The sequence below is a fragment of the Chiloscyllium punctatum genome, chromosome 49 (assembly GCF_047496795.1).
Source record: "Chiloscyllium punctatum isolate Juve2018m chromosome 49, sChiPun1.3, whole genome shotgun sequence".
NCBI classification, from domain to species: Eukaryota; Metazoa; Chordata; class Chondrichthyes; order Orectolobiformes; family Hemiscylliidae; genus Chiloscyllium; species Chiloscyllium punctatum.
In genome coordinates this window covers 18,587,717-18,615,275 of record NC_092787.1, presented here as the reverse complement: position 1 = coordinate 18,615,275, position 27,559 = coordinate 18,587,717, and the positions used below count along the sequence as shown (strand labels likewise).

The 27,559-nt window shown below is 39.0% G+C and overlaps 2 protein-coding genes across 16 annotated transcripts in view; one reads left to right on the top strand and one right to left on the bottom strand.

The window, feature by feature from the left end:
• gpr107 (G protein-coupled receptor 107) overlaps positions 1 to 24,919 on the bottom strand; it is a 217,966-nt gene extending 193,047 nt beyond the window's left edge. For both annotated transcript variants that reach the window (XM_072565712.1, XM_072565711.1), the window contains exon 1: positions 24,862 to 24,919. The gene's annotated coding sequence lies outside the window, so the exon portion shown is untranslated. The remainder of the gene's footprint in view (positions 1 to 24,861) is intronic.
• Positions 1 to 27,559, top strand: part of fnbp1b (formin binding protein 1b) — a 228,252-nt gene that overhangs the window by 33,754 nt on the left and 166,939 nt on the right. For all 14 annotated transcript variants that reach the window (XM_072565696.1, XM_072565695.1, XM_072565694.1 and 11 more), the window contains exon 2: positions 25,286 to 25,401. In XM_072565696.1, coding sequence (XP_072421797.1) covers positions 25,286 to 25,401 — 116 coding nt within the window. The remainder of the gene's footprint in view (positions 1 to 25,285; positions 25,402 to 27,559) is intronic.

Here is a 27,559-nt window from a genome sequence, read left to right as displayed (position 1 = left end):
TATACAGGTGCCTTTTAAATGTTGTATTTGTACCAGCCTCCATTTCCTCTGGCAGCCCATTCTATACACGCACCGCTCTGTGTAAAACAGTTGCACTTCATATCCTTTTTAAATCTTTCCCGTCTCACCTAAACCTATGCCTTCTAGTTTTGGACATCCCCATCCCGAGAAAAAGACTTTGTCTATTTACCCTATCCACCCCCCTCATTATTTCATAAACCTCTGTGTAAGGTCACATCTCAGCCTCTGAAGCTGTAGTGAAAATAACCCAATCTCTTCAGCCTCTCCTTAGCTCAAACCCTCCAACCTTGCCAACATCCTTGTAAATCTTTTCTGAATCCTTTCAAGTTTCACAACTTCCTTCCTACAGCAGGGAGACCAAAATTGCAGTATTCCAATAGTGGCCTAACCAATGCTCTGTACAGCTGCAACATGACTTCCCAACCCTTGTACTGTAGACATCTGTGTCTAACAAGCCAGTCCCAAAGTCTCAATGCACTGATCAATAAGTGCAAACATATCAAATGCTGCCTTCACTATCCCACTTACCTGCAACTCCATTTTCAAGGAACTATGAATTTTTTTGTTCAGCAACACTCCAAAACCTTATCATTAAGTGTATAAGTCCTGCCCAGATTTGCTTTTCCAAGATGCAACACTTCACAATTATCTAAATTAAACTCCATCTGCCACTCCTCAGCCATTGGCCCACCTGATCAAGGTCCAGTTGTACTCAGAGGTAACCTTCTTTACTGTCCACTACACCGCCAATTTTGGTGTCATCTGTAAGCTTACTAATCATACCTCCTATGATCACATCCAAATTATTTATACAAATGACGAAAAGCAGTGGTCTCAGCACCGATCCTTGTGGCACATTGCTGGTCACAGGCCTCCTGTCTGAAAAGCAACCCTCCACCATCACCTTATGTCTTCTACATTCAAGCCTGTTCTATATCCAAGTACCTAGTTCTTCCTCTATTGCACGTTATCTAACCTTGCTAACCAGTCTATCATGAGAAACCTTGTTGATTGCCTTACTGAAGTCCATATAGCTCACATCCACCATTCTGCCCTCATTAATCCTCTTTGTCACTTCAAATAACCAATGAAGTTAGTGAGACACGATTTCCCACGCATAAAGTCATGTTTACTATCCCTAATCAGTCCTTGCCTTTCCAAATACATGTAAATCCTGTCCCTCAGGATTCCCTCTAACAACTCGCTCACCACCGATGTCAGGCTCACTGATCTGGTTCCCTGGCTTTTCCTTACCACCTTTCTTAAATAGTGACCCCACATTAACCAACCTCCAGTCTTCCAGCACCTCCAGTGTGGCTATCAGTTACCAAATATCTCAGCAAGGGGCTCAGCAATCAATTCCTTAGCTTCCCATAGAGTTTTTGGGAACACCTGATCAGGTTCTAGGGATTTATCACCTTTTTGTGTTTTAAGATATCTAGTATGACCTCCTGTGGAATATGGACATTCTTCAAGATGTCGCTATTTATCTCCCCATGTTTTCTATCTTCTGTATTTTTCTCCACAGTAAACACTCGTTTGATATCTCCCCATCTCCTGCATTTCCACACCTAGGCAGCTTTGCTGATCTTTAAGGGGCCCTATTTTCTCCCTAATTACCCTTTTGGTTGTTTTGACTGGCATGGACGCAATGGGCTGAAGGGCCTTTTTCTGCCTTTTGATTTCTATGACTGTAACTCTTAAGGCGCTGAAAGAGACCATTCAGCCCATCATGCACGCACTGATTCTGCTACCTGTTGCCAATCTCCTGCCTTTACCCCACAGCACTGCACACTGTTTCTACCCAGATGGTTGACCAGTGCCCTCATGTCACTCTTGCTTTTTTTTTACCCAACACCTTAAATCAAGTGCTGTTGTTCATTTTTCTTTTACAAACAGGAACAGCTTCTCCCTATCTACTCTATCCAGCTTCTTCATGGTTTTGAATGTCTCTATTTAATTTCCCTTTCAAGGAGGACAGTCCCAACTTCTTCAATTTATCCTCATAACTAAAGTTTCTAATTCCTAGAATCTTTCTGCATTCTTTTCACTATATTTGCATCTTTTCTATAATATGGCACCACTGCTGTATGATCAGTATGGTGTGCTATTCAGGGGTGATTAAGCTCCTGTGACATTACTGTCCTTGTTTTTGGTAGTGATATTGATGGTACTGGTCACAAAGGGCAGGGGTGCATAACCTTGGTGAGTTGCTGAAGTGACAATCGTAGACGCAGTATCTAACTGTAGTGGATGTGTTCAGTCTGGCCAGAATATATTCACCTTCCTTAATTTTTGCTATGTCCAATGCACTTAGCCATTTACTGACAAATTAGCCATAGAATATTATAGCATATTTGGCTCATTGTGTGTGTGCCCATCATCAACCACCTATCTGTTCTCATCTCATTTCTCAATACCTACCCTAACTCCTTATAAACTGTGGGACTTCAAGTGTTTGTCTAAATAATCCTTCGATATTGTAATGCCTCTACTATCCTTTCAAGCAGTGAGACTCAGATACCCATTACACTCTTGTTGGAAAAGAACATTTCCTTAAATCGACGTCCATTGATAATTGACTCCTCAACTTGGGAAATTTTATTCTTATCAGCTCGACATATGTCCCTCATAATTTTGTTGACCTCAGCCTTCTCTCCAAGGAAATCAACCCTAGTTTTAGTAGCCCCTCATTGTAGCTGAAATGCTACACCTCAAGCGACATCCGAGTGAATCTATCTATTATAGTCAAATCCTTCCTATAGTGTCGTGACCAGATTGCACGCACAATTCCACTTGTGGTCTAACCAATAATCTTTACAACTCCACTCTTACCTCCCAGCTTTTGTATTCAATGCCTTAACTAATAAAGGCAAGTGTCCTATATGCCTTCCTAAATCCCATAAAATACCTTGCTGATCCTCCCTGCCATCCAGTGTCATTATGTACTCTGTTGCCTTATTAGTCATTCTCAAATGCATCACCATATTTTCTTCTTCTGCCTAACTGGCTGACCTGACTTTATCTTCCAAAGCTTTCCTCTTTTTATTTACCACATTACCAATTGTGGTGTCATTTGTGAACTTATTGATAAAACCCCGTGACCCGGTGTCAAAACCAATGATGCACCTAAGAATTCACAGGCTTCCAGTTACAAACAATCCACAGTTTGTCCCTCCTCCACGAAGTTAATTTTGCATTCAATTACCAAATTATCCCAAGGGTTCTTACCTTCTCTTTACCAGTAATCCCATGTGACTCCTTACTTTATTTATGCTGTGTAGAATTATTCAAATTAATTGGACACTAGCATTTCTTGTTGATAGGATTCTGGAAGCAGGAGAAATCAGATCATTCACCAGGTAGTTATAGCTAACTTAAAGCGCTTAAACTTTGTCTCTCCCTCTCAGTTTGCTTCAGGACTCCATTGTGTTCATGGAATCTTCTCCATATATTAGTTAACAACTGAAGAAACTTAGAAGTTAAACTGAAGTAGCCCAATAAGAGCAGGTCTTGTTTTGGAGGCTAGGAATTCTTCGGTAAATCCCATGCCTTCTTTGTGCCCAATGCTTGTCCACCAAGTACAAAACAAATCAGGAATGTTATGGTACGCTCTCCCCTTGCTTGTCGACAAATGTGGGGTCAAGAGGTCCTCATGCTGGTTTCCTTGCCATTGATACAAACATAACCATCCAGGAATAGCATTCAGGACTCTTGTCAGCTTGATTAATATTGATCTACCCTCCTTCGTGGGCATTATCAAGGGGACTTTCTATGCTTTTCTTGTCTCAGGTTCATCTGTGTGATTAGCAACAGTGATCACTTGACCAGGTTTCCTTGACCTTAGATTTGATTAGATTCCCTACAGTATGGAAACAGGCCCTTCAGCCCAACAAGTTCACACCAACCCTGTGAAGTGTAACCCACCCAGGCCCATTCCCTTACCCTATATTTACCCCGACTAATGCACCTAATACTATGGGCAATTTAGCATGGCCAATTCGCCTGACCTGCACATCTTTGGATTGTGGGAGGAAACCGGAGCACCCGGAGGAAATCCACGCAGACAAGGGGAGAATGTGCAATCTCCACACGGACAATCACCGAGGTGTGAATCGAACCGAGGTCTCTGGTGCTGTGAGGCAGCAGTGCTAACCACTGAGCCACTGTCCCGCACCTTGTTTAACTTGAAGCCATGAAATGTCATAGAATTTAAAGTCTGTATTAATTATTGCCGCACCTAGTCAAATATATCACTGCATCCTGCCGTCTCCTGGTAGGGAACGGCATATTCTGGAGTGAGAGGAATCTGAGTGTTGGATAAGACTAAATTAGATTTTGATTTGACAATTCTGAAAGGCAGTTCTCCCACCTTGGAGATAAAGCTTTAGGATGTCGCAGAGTTATTTGGAAAGAGATTTCTTTAATCTTAGCTTGATTGGATGTTTGGGTCCTATTTAACTTGCTTCTTTTAAGTCTTTTATTATATCTAACTCTAACTTTCCAGGCCACTTCAGGGGGCATTGAGATTCCATGGCTTTGAGTGATGTTTAGATCAGAATGAATTGATGTGGCTGGCTTCTCTTCAATAAGCTAATGGGACCTTCACAGCAATCATTGAGCTTTCATAATTAGTTATTTCCCAGAGCAGGTGCACAAATTTCCAGATTTCTTGATTTCAGGTTTGCAACTTAATATGGTGAAATTATAAATGTGCGAACTTCGAATTGCTAGTCCTGCACCAGAATTTGTGAACAGTTTATTTCAAGCATAAATATAGTTTGATTCAAACAGATCTATGCCAATCATAGAATTTCTACAGTGCAGATACGTGGATGACACCTTTGTAATAATTAAAAACACAGAAATAGAGAACACACACCAGATCATCAACGCCACCCTCACAGGAATCCGATTCACTAGAGAGGAAGAAAAGGACAACCAACTCCCATTCCTAGACCTGATGGTACAGAGAATGCCGAACGGAGAATTCACCACAAAGGTTTACAGGAAAGCCCCACACACAGACCAAGTCCTAAACTATGAAAGCAACTACCCCAACACACACAAACGAAGTTGCATCAGGACACTATTCAAAAGGGCCACAACACACTGCAGCACACCAAAACTACAAAAAGAGGAAAAGGAACACCTATACAAAGTATTCGCCAAAAGCTGATACCCTCGCAATTTCATCAACAGATGCCTAAGGGAGAGACAACGGAACGAGGACATGCCGCAACCCAAAGGACTAGCCACACTACCATACATCAAGAGCATTTCTGAACTGACAGCCAGACTACTGCGACCACTAGGACTCATAACAGTACGCAAACCAACAGCCACGCTCCGACAACAATTCACCAGAACAAAGGACCTGATACCCAACATGAGCAAAACTAATGTAGTGTACAAAATCCCATGCAAGGACTGCACAAAACACTACATCGGACAAACAGGAAGACCATTAATGATCCATATACACGAACACCAACTAGCCACGAAATGACATGATCAGCTATCCTTAGTAGCCACACACACAGACGACAAGCAACATGAATTCGACTGGGACAACACTACCATTATAGGGCAAGCCAAACAGAGAACAGCCAGGGAATTCCTAGAGGCATGGCACTCATCCACAGACTCTATCAACAAATACATCGACCTGGACCCAATATACCGGCCACTACAGCGGACAGCTCGAACTGACAACCGGAAGTGGCAGAGACAGGCCACTATAAATGCCGGAGGAAACAGTACAGAAGCGCTTCACAGGAGGCTCCCAAGCACTGAGGATGTCACCTAGACAGGGGACGAAACGTTTGCAAGACAAATTCCCAGCTCGGCAAACAGAACCACAACAACGAGCACCCGAGCTACAAATCTTCTCCCAAACTTTGAACACCCACCCCATCCCCAAATGAGATTTTTACCAGGGCGAACCCACCTAACCAGCACATCCCTGGACACCACTGGGCAAGTTGCTTGCTGAGCATTGTGTGAGTATATCTGTTAACGAAGGGCTAATGGGTTGAAATTGTAATCTCATTAGGCAAGGCAGCAGTGACCATTGTTCTAGCTTACCTGATCACTTGTTTTTGTTCTGTTTCTCAATGTGGTGTTACTATATTTGTAAATTTATTTGTTCAGTTCTCTGTAAATCTTGTTACTATTTTGAGAGTATACGCCCAATGCCTGATCCAACTGTCAAATGGGAACGATTTGCATCGCTCCAGGTATGTGTAAAAGCTGTGTGTATTTATAACTTTTTACTTTCCTCAGACTGACAGTTAGGATATCAATACCTTACTGCCAGTAGGAAAACCAGCCCTTATGCAAGTAAAAGCTATTGTTTGATTTACAAGAATGTGTCATCCTCAACAAACCCAATCGTATAATCTCAGACAGCATGGCCAATCAACCTAACCTGCACATTTTTGGACTGTGGGAGGAAACCAGAGCATCTGGCAGAAACCCACGCAGACACAGGGAGAACATGCAAACTTCGAACAGGCAGCATCCAAGGCTGGAGTCAAACCTGGGTCCTTGGCACTGTGTGGCAGCAGCAGTAGCCATTGTGCCATCATGCTGCCTATGCATCCTCGATTTTCATTTTTAAGGAAAGGCAAATCATCAAATAGTTAGAATGATGACTTTTTTCCTTAAATGTGCTGCACTGTTTCTCACCAAAGGTAAGAAAACTTTGAATGAGTTTGAAGAACAAATCATGAAATCAATAGCAAATTGTTCCTGTTAGTCTGCTGATTTATGCTGTTTTTGGATCTGAAAAAATTAGCTTACATTTCATGTGGAAAAATTGACATTCTTGCAGACTCGAAATGAATGTTGAATTGTTTTAGGACAGTAATACTGCTATTTCCTAAATTATGCTAACTATGCTCATATAAACTGTTGACTGCTTTGCACGAGAGAACATTCTTTAAAAGATGGAAGAATAATGTGGAGTTTGTAAGGAAAATAATTTGGATTTTTGTAGAATTTTAAGTAGTATTAAGTAGAATTGTCACTCCCCCTTCATTGAACAATTAATAAATTTTATTTATTTGTTTTCCACTACTGCAGTGAAACCTATTTTATGAAAGCAAAGGAACATTGGTGTCAATCTTTTAAATGTAATTTGCTGAGCATAAACATAAAGTATTCAGTGATCTCTGTTTTGGTATTGATCATAACTCCTATATTGATCATTGCTAACTTGTGAGGAACTTATTTTGAAAGCGTTACCCTTTTGTTTCCATTATGGGAACATGAATAGAAAAAATAAGTCAATGCTGCTGCGCACATGAATTAGAGAGGCAAGACTGTACACCATAGTTGAGTAACTTCAGAGAAATTTAGACTTTTTCACTGCGATATTTTTTATTGTTCAGTGAGCTCCACAGGATTTGAAAACCTAATCCAGTTGGAAATGTCATTTTTTTTCTCATTGTTGTAATATACATTGTTTGTTGCCTAAGAATAGTATTTGTTTAGAAAGAAATTGCTTCATTACTTTAGCTTGATTTTTTTTCCTATATGCCACATTTTACTACCCTGTATGTTATGACTTTTGTTGTCATTTTCAGCAATTTTGACAGTGGCCTCGACAATCAAAAACATTTTATATTCAGTAATGTGTTAGTATTGGTTTTAACTATTTTCAGTTCAGCTAGCAATAATATTGAATTATGGCTAGTGTGTGGATTGTTCAAATTCTCAATGTTGTCAAGATGGATGAATATTATTTCCTCAAATGTTAACTGAATTGCTGAAGCATTTAATATTTATAGAAAAATTGGCTTACTCCTTTTCCATGTTCCCATCCTGGAAATAAAAGGAAATTGGATATTTAAGATATGCATTACATGTGCCCAACTTAATCTTATCAGCTTTATTAAATATAAATTGAGGCATTCAGTGCCTGTATATATGGGGCAGTAGTCTGGAAATATGTAGTTTCCTTAACAAATAAATTTATGCAGGTTAAAAGTGATGATGGAGAGATTTAAATAATTTTCTGTGGCATGAATTCCATGCAGTCACAAGTTTCCTCACATTCCAACTATAATTTGCCCACCTAATCAGATTGATTATTTGCCTCTTATCCATTAGTTACCCTCGTGTTTTATCTCTACTGATCAGTTATTTTGTTTATTCGCTCCCTCCATTACCTTGGACCTCTTGATTATTTAGCATTTTTGGAATGCTGTTGATGTCTTCCACCCTGAAGACTGATGCAAAGTATTTGTTCAACCCTTAGCACTTCCTGGTTCCCTATTATTATTTCCCCAGTCTCTCTTTCTTTCTTTCTCTCTCTCTCTAAGGAGGCCTTTGTTCATTTTGGCTTCTCTTGACATTTTTATATATTTTAGGAAGCTGTTTCTGTCTGTTTTTACATAACTTTACAGTTTGCCCTATAGTTGACTTTTTTTTAAATTGGTCATCTTTTCTAATCTTATGGTTTACCACTAACTTTTGTATTGTTGTTTTCTCAATTTCATGAGGTCCATAAACTTTGATTAATTTTGGTTTAATTCCTTCCTGGAGTTCTCTTCCCACTGTGATACATCTTTGCTCTGAGTAGTGAACTAATTTCGTAAACGTCTGTCATTCTTCCTCAACTGTCTTTTCTGCTAAACTATTTTTCTCAACCTACTTCAAACGATTCAGCCCTTATCCGTATCTTCTTTGACTACAAAAGTAAAAATGGCAGCAATCCATTGCAAGCGGGGTATAGCATTGGGCTGTTTACTGTACAGACTATAATTCTATGGAGATTGAAACATTCAAGTATGATGGAGAATGGATCCCTCTGTTACTTAGAGATTTGAGGGTCTTTCAGTTTGGATGAGTGTCAGAGTCTGCAGAGAAGATGAACTGACTGACCTTGGCAATGTGGTACAGGAAGCCATTCATTTTGGCGGAGAGCAAAAAAGAATGCACTGATAGTTGGGGATAGTATAATCAGAGGGATTGATGCCATTCTTTGCAAAAAAGAAAATGAGCATCGATGGTTTTGTTGCCTGCCCAGTGTAAGGTTGGAGAGAAATGTGCAGTGGGGGCTGTGGGATACAGTTGGCAAACTTGATGTAGGTGCCAATGAAAAAATTGAGGGTCTTTATAGTATGAGAAAATAGGCATCAAATTAAAAAGCAGAATCTCAACAGTTAAACAATCTCTGGATTACTGGCTGGGCTGCATGAAAATTGGCAAAAGACAAGCCAGATTCGAGATGAATGCAGGGCTCAAAACTGGCGTGGGAAAGGTGTGTACTAGCTCATGGGGTACTGACATCAGTACTGAGAAAAGTGGGATCTCTGCTGTTGGAATGGGCTCAGACACAACTTGAATCCCATGTTGGGATCCATATTATTGCAAACTGTGCAACATTTGAAGTAGAGAGGAGTTTTAAATAAATAGTGTGGACAAGACATCAAATTTGGGTAGATGCAATAAATAAGAGCGGAGAATAAGCAAAGAAAAGACATTACTAATATGGAAAATGATAAATAGATGTGACAGGAAGAGATAGGGAGTATAAATCTGAGACCAAATCAACAGTTGAGGCTAGAATGATGATTTTTCTGTGTAAAACCTATTTCAACTGTGATTCTAACTCGAGGCTTGAACATTGCTGTGACCTGTCAGTGAGAACTATGGGATTGGGCATCTGTAAGAACAAGAATATATCTGGAAAACTGTTCTAACTCAGAGTTCCACGTTGGCTACTGCTGTCTCAGAGCTCACAACACCATGTGGGCTCCTGGTTCCCACTTTGGAAAACCTTGGATTAGAAATTATAGAAAGAATGCAAGGATAAAGCAAATGAAACAAAACAAATGAAGTGAGAGCAAAAATAGAAATTGTTATGGACCAGGCCAGACACCCTCAAAACATTTTAAGAAGGTAACCCAGACCTTAACATTTTTATTTTTTGTAAAGGCATATCTATAGTGGATATTCCAGGAGTGATGCAGCTGATCAAAACACTTAGCTTTAAATAAAACAGGACTTACTTAAACAGTATGGATGAAATACGAATGAAACAAAACAAAACAGGATTGAAAAACCCAAACAACATGATATTGCAACTTAATGAAGCTGTTCCAATCCCTACTACATTCCATAAACACAGCCCTTGGCAAAACGTAAATTCAAACACAGGGTCTTATAGGCAGGAGAGGTCTCAGAGAGAAAGTTCAGGAAACATCTGTTGAAGCATGGAACTTCTTTTCACTGTGGGGCCCCAGTAGTTTTTGATTACTTACTAAAAACAGACCAAAAAAAATCTGGCCACTCCCCTTCCATTATACAACTGTCTTTCTAAAAAAATCCTGAATACTGGTTGTTGATTTAAGCAGTTTCTGTCAGCCATGTCAGCACCACTGCCTTTCTAACCCCTCTTGGAAAAAAAATCAAGGATAACATAACCTTATTAAAGGGGCAGCATTGTCACAAAATACATGTAATCTGGTTGCAGTTCCAAAGACTGGCTGCAAGATGATGTGATTCAGTACCATATATATTAAAGGATCCAAGATATTTAAGATGGATGGGAAACAAGAAACAGTGGAGTGTGAATCTGTTAGTGAGTGATTATTTTGGCAAACTCGAAAGGGACAACCTAAGTTCAGGAAGCTGGGATGCATAAACAATTGGGTAAAGGTGAAAAATGATAAAGACACTTGTGGGAATGATGTATTGGTCCATTAACAGTCAGATGGTCAAAGGTAGCCTACAAAGAACTACATGGAATCATTTTGGGATAGTCTCAGAGCATGTTCTTGCGAATCAGATAGTCGGTTCTGGATGTGGTCTTGTACAATGAGAGAGAGTTAATTAATGGTTTTATAGTGAAAGTGCTGTAGGTAGTAGAAGCCATAATATGATTGAATTTGACATTCTGTTCAAGGGAGAGGAGAGTGTGTCTGACACTTTTTAAAATTCTTAAATAAGAGCAATTCTGTAGATATGAAAACAGTGGACTAAAGTGAAAAAACAAATTAAGTTAATGGATGGGCATAGAGATGTAATGCCAGACATTTAAGATAATATGTCAGAATGCACAGAATGGACACGTTTCAATGCGAATGAAAATTTTCAAGGGATTCTGTGCTGCAAAATGTACCTACTTGATCACCCTATGTCTCCAAATGTGTCTTGACTCACAGTTTCACTTCACGCTTAATTTTATCCAGTGTTTAAAAATTACTGATGATCTCGATCTCAATTTGGTTATTAGTATAATTCATAGTGTGCACACAAACAGCATTGTTCAGGAAATGTCAACAATCATGGAATCATATCTAACATTAGATATTATGTTCCAAGTTGAATAGTAATTTGCACTACTAAACATCAGTTTATGTATGTGGATCCTGTGATCATATTCAGAGCGTATGCTTTGTAACTGGTTGAAGCCATTATATGCAGTGTGGTGTTTCTACTTCCTTTCTCTTTTTTTTCGCTGTTTCTCTCAGGGCAGTGTGAAAAAGGTTGGAATGTGTAAATCAGCATTGTCCATGATTGTTAGTTTGCTCTTGCTCTTAGTCTAATTATAATTTATGCCTAGATATTTTTAGATTTTCCTTAGGTTTTTGAATTGTAACCACCACCATTTCCTGGACAAGCAAATTTTATTTTGTTATCAACAGAGATTTAGGTTCGTACCTTTAGTAGTTTCTTTCTTTCCTACTTTAGTTTGCTCTGTAAAAAGGTCTAGTCACTTATTTCTCTCACTACATACTTTATAGTTTAGGTTGCACAGCGTAATTGTTTAAAAATAGACTGATCCAATAGGAAGAAGCCTAGGTGATTTTGATCTTAAACTGTACTTCAAATTTAAATACTAAGTATTTCAGGCAGGTACTTCAGGCAGTATAGCTTTGTAACTGCTATTTGAGCTGTGTGGTTTGAAATGTGTTTGAAGCTTTATCATTACAGGATGTGGTCAGAAACATGCTGCTGCAGTTTTTAAGTATGTCATAAAGTGAGAGCTTCTTCATGCCAATAGGTCACTGTCATGATTGCAGATATACTTATGAAGCAGGTGACTTCCTGTGTTATTTAGGATGCATATTCCTGATGTTAAATGATATGCAGAAGACTTTTGTTAAACACCTCTGATTTTGGTAATGGTTGATGTAAAGATGGGAGATTGTTGGAGCAATACAAAGGTAAGGTGAGAAAGTGATTTATAGGAATAAAGAAATTGTGGCAGTTTGTAGTTTAATATCATAAGGCCTTGGCTAAGGGGATGTTTGATTTCCTTTTGTATTATGCTGAACTATACCAATATAGCAAACTTCCTCCATTAACCAAGTTTACCTTTTAATATCAAAATAATTCTGAAATAAAACATTTTCAGTAATTAAACACTTGAATGAATTTGTTTTTATTTTGGTTAGACTGAGAAAATATTTTTGATAATTTAAATTTAGTGAACTTAATTTGGTTTAGAATGAATGCACAATGGAACTTTCTACTATATTCTTGATATGATTTTCAGTACAAGTAGAAATGTGCTGAATGCAGACTATTTTAAAGCCTGGTATTTGAAAAAAAAACTTTAACCAATCTCAAGCATGCTTTAATTTTCTGATCATGTAACATGTTGCCCCTTGGATAAAATAGGTGTTTATTGTGTTCTAAACTGAAAAGTTTCACTCATTCTATGGCCTATTCAAACTATGTGTGAATCAAGTACTTCATTGTATTAAAAATATGATTCTGTAAGAACTGAGAATGGATGTTTAATTTTACCTCTTCTGAATTAAACATGCACACAATTCTTGTTTGAGTTTTATTGAACTGATCAGTAGTTTTTACTTTTTGCATAATCTGTAACATTGTGGCAGTTTTAAAGAGCAGACTTCAATTTGTTGCAGCAGTTGTTAGGTACTTTAAGGTTGGAAATTCTATTGTAAGGGACTTATGATGAGCATGTTTATTCAATCGACTTTAAGATCAGTAATGATAAATTTATTTGACCTATGTGTCTACATTTTTATAGCCAGTGAAATATTTCCTCACTACTGTCAATACCAATCAGCTTTGTATTTTTAGGTATTTTACATATTTGTTGTGAATCTTTCTTGATCTTCCCTTTGATTGCAGTGACTTGGCCTATAAAGGCAGATTGGATCTGGCCAGGTTTCTGCTACCAGTACAGTCATTTTAAACATTTCACAAAAATATACTGTAGCAACTGACTCTTCCCTATTACTATTTGAAGGATTCTTAATAAAAATGCTGTTTTTTCAGTGTCAAATATATCTAAGTCTTTGGATATTTATGACATTAATAATGACAACTTGCCACATTGTTAATGTTCAGGGCTATTATAGGGAGCACTTAAAAGGAAGTCTGACAACAACCGCTTGAATCACAAAATACTTTCCATTTTAAAGGCATGTATTGCACATAATGGAAAAACATCTTGTGCCACGTCAGAGAGTGCAATTATTTCTTTAACAGGTTGCTTCAGAATTCTAGGTTAATCAAATTTCTGGAATCACTGTTCTGTAGCTAACTTTTTTTTAATCAAATGCACAGCTGAAGCATGAAGTAATTTCAATTATTTAATTACTTGAAAAAAAATTGAATAACTCTTCCTGTAAAAGCTTCTACAAATTATCTGAAGATTGTTTCTAAACTTTGTCTATGATTTATTTTAAATTTGTGCCTTTTCATTGAGTTCCACTAATCAATGGAGATCATCACTTTCTTAATATTACACAACCTTGGAGGTGACATCATTGCAAAAGTTTCATTTACTAGACATTAGTGGAAAACACCACTTATTTTCCTAACTGGAACTTCTCCCTTCCCCAATTCATATCCTATGCCAGTAACGCTTTCATGAATGTATGCTGATCTTTCCTACAAAGGGATGAACAAAATACTGAAGCTGAATTGTGTCTTCAAATTTAACATGATGATACCAGGTACAAACCAAGCCTGTGGTGGCTTTTGCTAGTTGTGTTGTCACATTGCATTACTTGTTATTTGCTGCAAGGATTTTATATGACCTGAACTCAATTTCAAATCTTTATATTTAAGATTTCCAACTTGTAAAAGATACTACTTTCTAATTTTCTCCTTTGGGCAAGATAGTGGTAGCTTGGTCATCCATAAAGATCTCTATCCCACACAATTTACCAGTTCCCCAATATTCTGCATAATTCATTCTTCAGTTAAAACTGTGTGTTTAGTCAATCTGATGAATGCAAGATGCATATGATAATGTTCTGATTTGAATAGTTTACGACCAGCAATCTTTTTTTCAGTTATGCTGAGGCTAGTGGTAGGGGATAAACCTTTTGTTAGCATAGCAGATGAGGCACTTGCCTTGTGTGACAAGGTAGTTAATTGCATGATAGTAGTAAATCCAATTTATATTAACTTGCCAATGATTATTATTTAGGATTATTAGGAGCTGAGTCGAACATGGCTGTACCTGTTGAGCAGATCACCACTGCTTCCATTTATAGACGATGATTGGGTGGAACTAATTGCAAATGAGCATTAACTCCTTTAGAACCATTATCTTAGACAAAATAAATGATGCAAAATATATTGAACTTTTTTTAAAAAAAATGATTTGTAGTTAGCTGTTGTCATATAGAGGTTGTTTTTAAATGTGTCTGGTGTTCTCTGGTATTTCCACCATGACGTTGTTGTTGTGAGTTTTTCCAGAATATTCCACTGGGCTAAACTGTTCAGTTTCAGGTCCTGTCTTCCCTCTCATATGCACAGTTGCATTTTCCGGTAAAGTATCCCTGATTGCCATCAGTAGTGAGATCGTCGAGTGATTTCAGGTCTTAGCAATTGTGCACTAAGACTAATTGCAGTTGCCCAACTCTCAGCTTTGGTTGTGATCAGCTAACTTAGCATTGATTTGAAGTTGAACTTTTGAACAAAAGTTGAACAAAAACATTTGTCTCTGCTGAAGAGGTTTTGTTTCCTGTTCATTCCTTTCCTAGCCCCAAACCACATCTTTACCCTGTTGCACACTTCTACCATGAATGTAGGTGGTTGACCACTTCGTGTCTCTTTAGCTCTATGTAAATTATGAATGTACAAGAAGAATCAAGTTGCAACTTGTTTTGTTGCTTTCTTAATAAGAAGACACTTAGTTTTAGCTTGATATTTCTTCACATAACAGATGAATAACTTGTTGAACTGAAGGAAATAGAGTTACATGTGGTTGTATAGTGATGGATATGGTATTAGATTAGTAACCCAGTGATTGAGAGTTCAAGTCCTACTATGGGTTGTGGAATTAGAATTAATATATTGGTAGTATACATAGATCAATGGGCTGAAAGACCTTTCCTGTGCTGTATGACTCTATGACTTCAACTGTGGTGATTTGTAGAGTGTAACCCAAAAGTGAGATGCCTGTTGCAATCCAACTAGTTCATTAATATCCTTCAAAGCTTGAAATTTGTTACTCGATCCAGTTATTTTACTGGTGGCTATCATTTGGCACTATTTAGATGACCCCAGCGCAACTTGAAAGTGACCCATATCACAGGAACATAAAAAGTCCTACTGCTGGATCCTTCAATGTGCTGCAAATTATACTGAAGCAGTTCACTCATGGAGTCATACTGCATAGAAACAGGCCTTTCGGCCCAAATTGTCCATGTCAGCTAGGTTTCCTGAACTGAATGCATCCCATTTTTCTGTGTTTGGCCCATATCCCTTTTAAACCTTTCCTATCCATGTGCCTGTCCAAATGGCGTTTAGATGTTGCAGTTGTGTTAAGGTAACCTTATAGAACACTTCATAGTTCTCCTATTTAATGTCTTGTATTTAGAGGTATTTGAAGTTTCCATTTTAATTCCCAATGTTGAATTTTAAGTCTTTAAATAAGTCAATTTTCTTCAGATCCTTCTGTAGACTTTACTGGAGGGTCATGTAAAGTATTCTCTTAAATTATTATCTAATATTTAAAAATACTGGTTTGAATCTTGCATTTTTTGGAAGAGTCCACGTTGTGTTGGGTTTTTATTTTGAAGGATTTATCACCTGAGAGGCCGAGTGCATTTTTTAGCTTATCTTATCAAATTTGTGTCATTAATTATCGACCATGTCCCTGTAGTGTCTGTCATATCTGATTTCTCCACCATCTTACAATGCACCATTCCTAAAAAAAATTTCCAATCAGTAATACCCAGAATATTCTGGTATCCCTTGCAACCATGCTTCTTTAAAAGCCCATTGTTCACATTGACAAGCAGTGTTGGTCCACAGCTTGCTGCTGTTTCTGACATTTTGTCTTGGATATGGCAAGCAGGGAAATCAATGCCCTATTTTGTGGCCAAGTTTCTGGAGGTCCTACTGAACAGGATGGTGTACAGTTTGAACCAGGACCAGTAGTGGAGACCACATGTCAGATCAAACCAGCCTGGTCCAAGCTTTTCAACCTGAGTGGAAGTAGTCTCTGCCTTCTGGAGGAATGCACAGCACTGTAGGAAGCAGGTCAATATCCTTGTCCACTAGAATAGAATTCAGTGCCTCCATTTTTCTTCCTCCAATGTCTCATGTTCTATCTCTGCTGCTGTACCCACATTCACTAAGGCTCATGCTGTTTCATTATTGCCTGCAAATCTTCCCCATTCACCTTCCTCCACTCACGAAACCACTACGCTTGCATGCCCTCTGCACTGTCTTCTCACGCACTCAGGAAAAGTCCCCACCTGTAACAATAGTAATTTCTGTGCCCCCACTTTCATCTTCTGTATTATCTGCTTCTCTCTCATTCCACGAAGAAAACAGCCACAGCAGCAAGCTGAATCCACTGGTTTCTTTATTATGTTTTACCCCAGGGGTAAACAAAGGGTAGTGATTAACGGCTCCATTTCGGAATGGCAGGCAGTGACCAGTGGGTTACCGCAGGGATCCGTGCTGGGACCGCAGCTTTTTACAATATATGTAAATGATATAGAAGATGGTATCAGCAATAACATTAGCAAATTTACTGATGATACAAAGCTGGGTGGTAGGGTGAAATGTGATGAGGATGTTAGGAGATTACAGGGTGACCTGGACAAGTTAGGTGAGTGGGCAGATGCATGGCAGATGCAGTTTAATGTGGATAAATGTCTGGTTATCCACTTTGGTGGCAAGAACAGGAAGGCAGATTACTACCTCAATGGTATCAAATTAGGTAAAGGGGCTGTTCAGAGAGATCTGGGTGTTCTTGTACACCAGTCAATGAAGGCAAGCATGCAGGTACAGCAGGTAGTGAAGAAGGCTAATAGCATGCTGGCCTTCATAACAAGAGGAATTGAGTATAGAAGCAAAGAGGTGCTTCTGCAGCTGTACAGGGCCCTGGTGAGACCACACCTGGAGTACTGTGTACAGTTCTGGTCTCCAAATTTGAGGAAAGACATTCTGGCTATTGAGGGAGTGCAGCGTAGGTTCACGAGGTCAATTCCTGGAATGGCAGGATTGCCTTACACGGAAAGACTGAAGCGACTGGGCTTGTATACCCTTGAGTTTAGAAGACTGAGAGGGGATATGATTGAAACGTATAGGATTATGAAAGGATTGGACACTCTGGCAGGAGGAAACATATTTCCGCTGATGGGGGAGTGCCGAACCAGAGGACACAACTTAAAAATACGGGGTAGACCATTTAGGACAGAGATGAGGAGAAACGTCTTCACCCGGAGAGTGGTGGCTGTGTGGAATGCTCTGCCCCAGAGGGCAGTGGAGGCCCAGTCTCTGGATTCATTTAAGAAAGAATTGGATAGAGCTCTTAAAGATAGTGGAGTCAAGGGTTATGGAGATAAGGCTGGAACAGGATACTGATTGGGAATAATCAGCCATGATCATATTGAATGGCGGTGCAGGCTCGAAGGGCTGAATGGCCTACTCCTGCATCTATTGTCTATTGTCTATTGTCTATTTGTGTTGTTTGGGGAGGTGGGAGGCTGAATTGCAGAGACTTGGGAGTTCTAGTCCAGGATTCTCTCAAGATAAACTTGCAGGTTGAATCAGTAGTTAGAAAGGCAAATGCAACAATGGCATTTATTTTGAGAGGACTTGGATAGAAAAACAGGGATGTACTTCTGAGGCTCTATAAAGTTCTGGTCAGACCACTTTTGGAACATTGTGCACAGTTTTGGGCCCCATCCCTTAGGAAGGATGTACTGGCCTTGAAACTTGTTCAGAGGAGGTTCTCCGGAATGGTCCCAGGAATGAAAAGCTTAACATATGATGAACGTTTGAGGATTCTGGCATTATACTTGATGGAGTTTAGAAGGATGAAGGGAGATCTAATTGAAACATACAGAATACTGAATGGTCTGGACAGAATGGATGTTGGGAAACTGTTTCCCTTGGTAGGAGAGACTAAGACCTGAGGGCACAACCGTAGAGTAAAGGGAAGACCTTTTAGAACAGAGATACGAAGAAATTTCTTTAGCCAAAGAGTGTTGAATCTATGGAATTCACTGCCACAGAAGGCTATGGAGGCCAGGCCATTGTGTGGATTTAAGAATAAGATTGATTCCCTTGACAATCAAGAATCTAGAGTTATGGGGAGAAAGTGGGAGAAAGGGTCAAGAAACTTATCAGCCATGATTGAATGGTGGAGCAGACTCGATGGGCTGAACGGCCTAATTTCTGCCCATGTCTTACTGTCTTCCAAATGTTAACCAGTCGAGTTGTGCTCGTAGCAAGGTGTTTAATAAGGCTTAATCCCTATCAATTAACATCTCGCTGCTGACACTGCCTTATGAGAATCTTGTTGTACCACTTTAAAAGGCGGTGTGAGTTGCTCCTGAGATTGGCTTCGCCTTACTTGTTGTCCAATCCTGCCACATATATTGCCAATGTTGCTCAGACATCTGCAACATTTCACCCCAATTTAGGGGAGGCTTTGAACAGTTTTAACTTCTAACAGAGGATTTTAACAGTTTTATTGAAGCTTTGAGTTATATTGTGTTCCTAAACTTGCTTAACAGTTAACCTGCCCCTTAAATGCCACAAAATCCAACTGCTAGATGTAGCGTCTGCCCCGTGTAAACCAAAGTAAAATTACTGTTTTGTGTGTGGGAACGTTGAGATTGGCTTCTTTTGTGAATTTCTAAATTCTTGTCAGACAAAAGTAACACTGAATGGTGTTTTCTTTCTTTCTTTCTATTTCTCACAGTTCAGATCGCATGTCTTTTGTGTTTCAGGTTGGAGGAGGGAGATGGAAATCCATTGTACGTCATAATAAAATTGAGTTGGTCATATAGTTGAGAAAGTTAATCTGGAAGTAGGGTTTGGAGAGGCAGAATCATCAAATGGCGATGGGGTATTTGTTTTAATTGGTTCTTTGACTTGACGATAAAGTGAAGGAATTTGAGTTAAGAAATGTGGATATTATTATGTACAACAACCTTGAGCTTCAATGAAATGTGCAGTTCTTTTCTTTTTCAGTAGTTGAATAAAGTGTTTTGTGAAAGCACTACATATTTGCATTGCAATGTTGTTGTATATCCAAAATGCGTTTCTAACACTGAACTACTGAGTGAAATCAACAAGTGCAACACTTAAGCCCTGGATGTTGTGTTCATCTCTTTGATAAAATTGATTCGTTTTTTTTAGTCCAATTGTATTCTCACTAAACTAAATGAGTAGATTTTAAAGACAAGCTGTACAGCATTGTCGGAGAAATTAGCCCAATACATTAGAGATCACAAACCACAGTTCAAAGTGAAATTGACAAACAGTTTATTAGTACAGCGATATCACGGTAGAGAAATTGGCTAGGCTGAAACAGCACAGACAGTCTGTCCAGGTAACCAAGAATTCTCTTCCTCAAGCTGAGGAAGAAGCCAGTTTTTGTAATAATCTTGTACAATAAGGCTAATTAGAAATGGGGAAAAATACAATGAATCTGGAAATGGAGTAATCTAGTTACAATGATGCTAATCGGAAAACTGTTATCGGATGAATGTCCTGATTCTTGATACAATGCAACATCCTGACAGTATCAATGGGTCTGGAGCTTCCATTTCCCTTCGCAGGTCGGTGCTAATGTCTCCTCTGAAACAGTAAGGTGCTTCCATTGGCTTGTCTGGGAGCACAGCTCTTGGTGCCTCTCTGACCTGTTCTGTGTGGCTTTGGTATTGCTGGGTTATGAGACTGCCCTCGGGGCTTTGGGACAGCTGTGTTGATCTGACATTGTTAGTGGATGCTGGGAAGTGTATTCCCTTGTCTGCGAGTTCTGTCTGGTTTCGCTTGTCAGTCTGCTTGGCCCCTGCTGAGGCATCCTGGGTGTTTTGGTATAGTTTGGCCAAGTTTGCTTTCCTGTGTTCTGTGTGGGCCTATTATGGGTTGGCAGGGTGGCAGATCTTTTCCCACAAGCATTGAGACAATCCAGAAGTCATGAGTTTGACCCTTGGTGGGTGGAGTGGATAGTCAAGAGGACAGCAAAAAGAAAGAAAAAAGATGTGTTGAAGGGACCTGTAGTTATTGTGTGAATCTTAGTCATATCTTGTGGATTTGGAACAAGAATTTAGTGCATAAATTCCTTCATTGTGATAATGTGAGTAAACTTAAATTCGCATTGTGGTTATGGAATGAAACTGTGTTAAAGGCTTTGGATGCATTGTATTTCATAAATTAGAATCTTTCTGTTAGAAGTTGTCTGACGTCCTCAACTGTTCAATTATTTGATTATGGTTAATTTTAGTGTAATATTACATTCTCATCAAAAGTAATTTGGAACAACTTAAAGTGGACTGCAGCATTATGGTCTGTGTAGCTGGTCTGAGAAAATATGCTAGATCAAAAATATGTCAAACTTAAATAATTTAACCTTTCAAATTCTATCCTACTTCACTTTGAATTTGCCAAAAGAAATTCCAAGCATGGTCTCATGAATTATGCAGAAATATTTAAATGAAACTGAAGGATTAACTTGAGCTTTTGCGCATGGCTTTAACATGAGAAATATGAATATATTGATTGAGGGGAAAAAAATTAAATCCAGTTTTAATATGGACCATTCACACTCAGAGTTATTAGAACATATTATTAGACTAGTTTTCTGCACTATCAAATGGAGAAAGAAGACCTGCATGACCTCTCTTAAACTTGTGGGCCACCTCGTCAGGCTTCTTTAGCATGGTATTGTGCTAGAGTTATTGTTAGTGTAAGAAAAGTGTTCAAATAAACTGAAAAAATTTGTGACATTCTTATGAAGTCCTGAATAAATGTCTTATAATGGCAATTGAGTATTAAGATCTAAAACCTAATAAAAATCTGGTTACATAATTAGCCAAGTTCTCACATTGCCTCTTCAACAGGTTTTGGAACAAGATTAATTTCAGTGTGCTTCTGTTTGACTCAATCTGCTATTCCTCTCATGTTTCTGGGAAGAGATGCACACATGTACTTGATACAATTCTTCATTTGATCCATATTTGAGTCTGCTTACTAAGCCCTTTTTTCAATCTTATGTGGAATATGGGAATTGTTCATTCCTTATTTCCTATTAGCTTGTTAGGCAATTTTAGAGAGCAGTTAAAACTCAGCCACATTGCTATGGATCTGGAGTGAATTGTGAGCCAGACCAGGTATAAGTAGTAGACTATCTACATTAAAAGATGCTGGTGGACCAGATAGGCTCTCATGACAAGAAATAATGCATAGTCATGGGAACAATTGTCATTATTGAGAATGGTTTTCAATTCCAGAATTAATTCAATTTAAATTGTACAGGATACTAACCTTTTGGCTCTAGAGCATTGGACTGAGCTTCTGGATTGCTGGTCCACTGACATTACCACAGTAGTACTATCTCCACAAAGGTACTGATTGTAAACTGAAGTTTCTATGAGCATACTAATAGATTATTTTCTGATCTTTAAGAGGGAAAAACTATTGTCATTTCATTTTAAATGAAAAATACTTAGAACATAGAATGTAGAACAGTACAGAACAGGCCGTTCAGCCCACAATGTTGTGCCGACCATTGGTCCTCATGTATGCACCCTCAAATTTCTGTGACCATATGCATGTCCAGCAGTATCTTAAATGTCCCCAGTGACCTTGCTTCCACAACAGCTGCTGGCAACACATTCCATGCTCTCACAACTCTGTGTAAAGAACCCGCCTCTAACATCCTCTCTATACTTTCCTCCAACCAGCTTAAAACTATGACCCCTCGTGTTGGCCATTTCTGCCCTGGGAAATAGTCTGAGTCGATAGCCAATCTATGCCTCTCATTATCTTTGTATACCTCAATTAGGTCCACTCTCCTCCTCCTTTTCTCCACTGAAAAAAGTCTGAGCTCAGTCAACCTCTCTTCATAAGATAAGCCCTCCAGTCCAGGCAGCATCCTGGTAAACCTCCTCTGAACCCTGTCCAAAGCATCCACATCTTTCCTATAATAGGGCGACCAGAACTGGACACAGTATTCCAAGTGCGGTCTAACCAAAGTTTTCTAGAGCTGCAACAAGATCTCACAACTCTTAAACTCAATCCCCCTGTTAATGAAAGCCAAAATACCATTTCTTTCTTAACAACCCTGTCCACTTGGGTGGCCACTTTAAGGGATCTATGTACCTGCACACCAAGATCCCTCTGCTCCTCCACACTGCCAAGAATCCTATACTTAATCCTGTACTCAGCTTTCAAATTCGACCTTCCAAAATGCATCATCTCGCATTTATCCAGGTTGAACTCCATCTGCCACCTCTCAGCCCATCTCTGCATCCTGTCAATGTCCCACTGCAGCCTACAACAGCCCTCTATACTGTCAACAACACCTCCAACCTATGAATCACCTCCTATTCTATGAATCTAAGTCTTTACAAAAGAAACGAACTTTGTAGTGAATGAAACCTTTGAAGAGCAGGTGTGCAGGCTGGAATGGATAGAGATAGAGGAAGCTGATGTGCTGAAAATTTTGTCAAACATTAAGATTGACAAGTTGCCTGGCCTGGACCAGATTTGTCCTTGGCTGCTTTGGGAAATGAGACAACCCTGACCCATCCTTCAATCCCCTCATCCAAGTCATTAATAAAAATTACAAACAGTAGAGGCCCAAGGGCAGAGCCCTGTGGAACACCACTCACCACTGACTTCCAGGCAGAATATTTTCCTTCTACTACCACTCGCTGTCTTCTGTTGGCCAGCCAATTCTGTATCCAGACAGCTAAGTTCCCCTGTATCCCATTCCTCCTGACCAGCTGAATGAGCCTAACTTGGGGAACCTGATCAAATGCCTTGCTGAAGTCCATATGCACTACATCCCACAGCTCGACCCTCATCAACTTTTCTAGTCACATCCTCAAAGAACTCGATAAGGTTTGTGAGGCATGACCTGCCCCTCTCAAAGCCGTGTTGACTGCATTTAATCAAGCCATGTTCTTCCAGATGGTCATAAATCCTATCCCTCAGAATCCTTTCTAACACCTTGCAGATGACAGACGTGAGACTTACTGGTCTGTAATTGCCGGGGATTTCCCTATTTCCTTTCTTGAAGAGAGGAATTACATTTGCCCCTCTCCAGTCCTCGGGTACAACTCCAGTGGAAAGCGAGGATGCAAAGATCTTCACTAGTGGTGAAGCAATTGCATTTCTCATTTCCCAAAGCAGCCAAGGTCAAATCTGGTCCAGGCCAGGCAACTTGTCAATCTTAATGTTTGACAAAATTTTCAGCACATCAGCTTCCTCTATCTCTATCCATTCCAGCCTGCACACCTGCTCTTCAAAGGTTTCATTCACTACAAAGTTAGTTTCTTTTGTAAAGACTTAGATTCATAGAAATTTACAGTACAGAAGAGGACATTTAGCATGTTATTTCTTGCCAGTCAACATAGATCTTACAGCGTTATCCTATTTCCTGCTTTTGATCCACAACCCTGGAAGCGATACCAAAGCCAGTTAATATGTAAATACCACTTAAGGGTGATGCGAGTTTCTGACTCAGCCGACCTTCCATGCAGTGAACTTCGGACATGCGCCAGCCCCTCAGTGAAAAAAATATTCCCTCAACCCTCTGTTTTCTCAGTTACATAGCACATTATTGACCATTTGGCATGATTGCAATGTGTTTTAGAATAAAGAAAGAAATCACTAGCTAACTGGAAGCCAAGACTTTGAGCTGTAGGTCAAAATACTTAATTTAGCAATCTATACATCATTTTAGAGTGCATTATGCAGCACTCTATACAGTATTCCAGTATTGCTTAAGAATGCAATATGCTACTGTAAGACAATTTACATATTCAAGAAAATACAGAAAACCATTTTTACATTGTGTAAATTCTTTAAATATTTGCATGAAGATGAATGCTTTGATTGTAGTTCTGAAATACTTTGTTTCATTCCATTTTTCAAGTGGAAAAATAAATAATGATGTATATATGACTTGGAAAATATCATCTTGGATGAGTGAAAATACCATATGTACACATGTATAGGTCGAGTTTTCAAGGCCATTTTTTGAGCTGAAATTAGGGGTTCGACTTATATATAAGGTATTGTTTACAAGGGGATGAAATTCATGCTTGGCATGAGTCAAAAAAATGATCAAACAAGGGCCAGATCTCTCTATAAAATGAACAATAATATCTTGGATATCAGCAAAGTTAAACAAAGTAAAATGGCTCCAGCTTGAACAAAGTGCTAAAGTAATTATGATGTTTTCATACTATATAGGTAATATCTACTGTGGTTGAGTATAGGACACACAGTGAAGAAAAAGTTTATACTCAAGTCTTTGTCATTTGCATTTCACCTTTGCATAGTAATAAGTTTTTAAGAAAAATGCAAGCACAAACAAGTCAATATCCATGTGGTCATTTAAAATGGAAAACTTACCTTCCATGCAGCCGTGTAGTCCCTGAACATTCCCTGGAGTATGTTCGCTCCGTGGTAAACCACAGGTAACTGAAACCGTGGAAGCTGGCTCCACTGATTATAGTAATTCTGCAAACCTGGAGTGGAATGTGATGGCTGGCAGGTGGAAGACCAGGAACAGAGCAGTACAGCCCACAGACTGGAAAGCTGGAGTGGAACGCAGCAGGCAGACACATTGACTCACAAATGTTGATCTGTAGCTGTGAAGAACCAGAATTGACTTATACATGAGATATATGGAAAATACAAGATTTTTTGGCCAAAAATAAGGGATTGACTTAAACAGGCGATTGAGCTGTACACGAGTATATACAATTTGTAGAAGTTTGAAAATAGGCTTGAAACTTTGCAAGAAATATGATTCCTATTTTTTTTTGTCCAACAGGATCAATTTGACAACTTGGAAAAACACACACAATGGGGAATTGAATTTGTGGAGAGATACAACAAGTTTGTTAAGGACCGGACAGAAATTGAGATCAGCTATGCAAAGCAGCTTAGGTGAGTATTATGAAAAGTAATGTAATCCATTGCATTTCTGATTTAGTAAATAAAAGATGAGTAGCATATCCAGTCCATTAGGCTTGTGATCTCAGCGCTTGTATCCACTTGGTATGTACATGCTTAATTCCATCTTTTTGTTCGAAAAGTATAACATAAAATAAGTACTTTTAATCATTGCTTTAATTACTTTGGTTGCTGAAAGGTGATAAATTATTATTAAATACATACCCTGTCACAGGTATGTGCATTTTCATTGTATGTTAAAGGTATTTGTGCTAAAATCAATGCATGTGATTGAAATGGTGTTATTGGACTATTCAGTAATTTTGGTCTAGCAAAATTAATGTGAATGAAAGAATGTTCTTCTTAAATTCAGTTCTTGTATTGCATGGGAATGAGATGATTAGAGAAAACATTTTTCCAGCAGCTCTTTGAATTCAAGTATTTACAAACTTTAACAGCAGTCTGTCAGATCATCAGATTATCTTAGAGTTATGATTTGATGTTGATTAATTATTAAACTAAAGATGATGTTTAATTGCAACAAGAGACAATGGATCAAACAGATATACTGACATCTATACAGACTGTATCAGGAAACAAAAAAAATGCTTGGTAACTAAAAATTGAAAAGTCGGTTGAATATTTTGGACCTGTTCTCCAGATTTATAAGGAGCTCCAAGCAGATCATGCCATTCAAAGTGCATCAAGACTGAATAACTTGCCGAATTATTTTGAATACTAGAAACAACAATAAATCTAAGAATTGAAATAGAACTAGCCAAGTTGAAATCTGATTGTTAGTCCAATATTGACATCACTGTGAAGGAGGAAAGAAAGAAGCATCTAGAGACATAATTAATAATAAGGGATTGACTTCTTCTGTGGTTAGGAAGTTGTTCCCAACAATTCCACTTAAGTTCCTTGGAGGAGTGGATCTAATGGACAAGGGCAACACTGCCTCACTAGGGATCAGGAAGTTATAGCCAACTAGGATAAAGGGCTTATGCCCGAAACGTCGATTCTCCTGCTCCTCTGGTGCTGCCTGATCAGTGTGCTTTTCCAGCACCATACTCTCTTGACTCTTTTTAAGTGGCTTGTTGATTGACCTGAGAAGTCAGCTCTAACAGAGGAAACAAAAGTAGTTGTAGTTGGAGATGCAACATGATGAAAAATGATATTTCACAGTATACCTTGCCAACTAATATTTAGTTATGACAGTATACAGAAATATTGTGGAGAGACAAAAGCAATGTTTTAATTTTGATATTAAACTTTGACATGAGTTGAGGTTAGATATAGTAAGTGGAGATTTTAGACATTTGAGTTTTAATACAGGGAAGAGAACAACAATTTATTCTGGTTAATATGTTAGTGACAAGGAGTCATGAGGGCTGATCTGCTGACAAAATCACCCAGTCAGTACTGGAAGGAATAAGTTGGACAGGAATGTAATTTGTTAGATTCATACAGTACGCCAAAAAGAGTGGAATGAAAGAAGGGATAATGACTGAAGAAAGGAGTGAAGACAAAGTTTTTTTTCTAATTGAAAGTAGCAGTCTTGGACTTGAGTCCGGAACTTCAGGGAAAATCTGTACAATAATGGACGCAAGGAGTGTTGAGGTAGATCTGGATACTTGGTAATTATTAGGCACCTCTATTTTGGCAGTAAGTGGTGAGGGTGAGCATGAAAGAGATAATAGGCTGGAGTCCAGAGATAAAGTATTGGATTTAATGTAACTGGGTGCAGTGGGAGCCACGGTGGCTAGACCTACTTAACCATGACAGAGGCCCCATGTAAGTATTGTGTGGCAAGAGAACCTCCACCAATTAAATTGGAGGGGTTCAAGCAGACCCGATTCGGGAGAGTTTGCAAAAGGGCGCCCCTTAGCCTCTAATTCCCTGTGCCCATTCCATCTTGTGATCCATGACCTCATCTCACCCTGACACAAATTTGATCGGGGTTCCATGACATTCCAGGACCAATGGTAAGTACAATATCTCCAGCTTCCATGGTCTGTTGCATTGGTGACAGCAAGTTGAAGCAGGTCTTTGGCTGGCAATTTAAGTAGGTGGGATATGAGCCATTAGATGCCAAATTGGGGAGCAGACTGATGGAAGCTCCAAACGCCTGAAGGACACCTGATTTGATTGG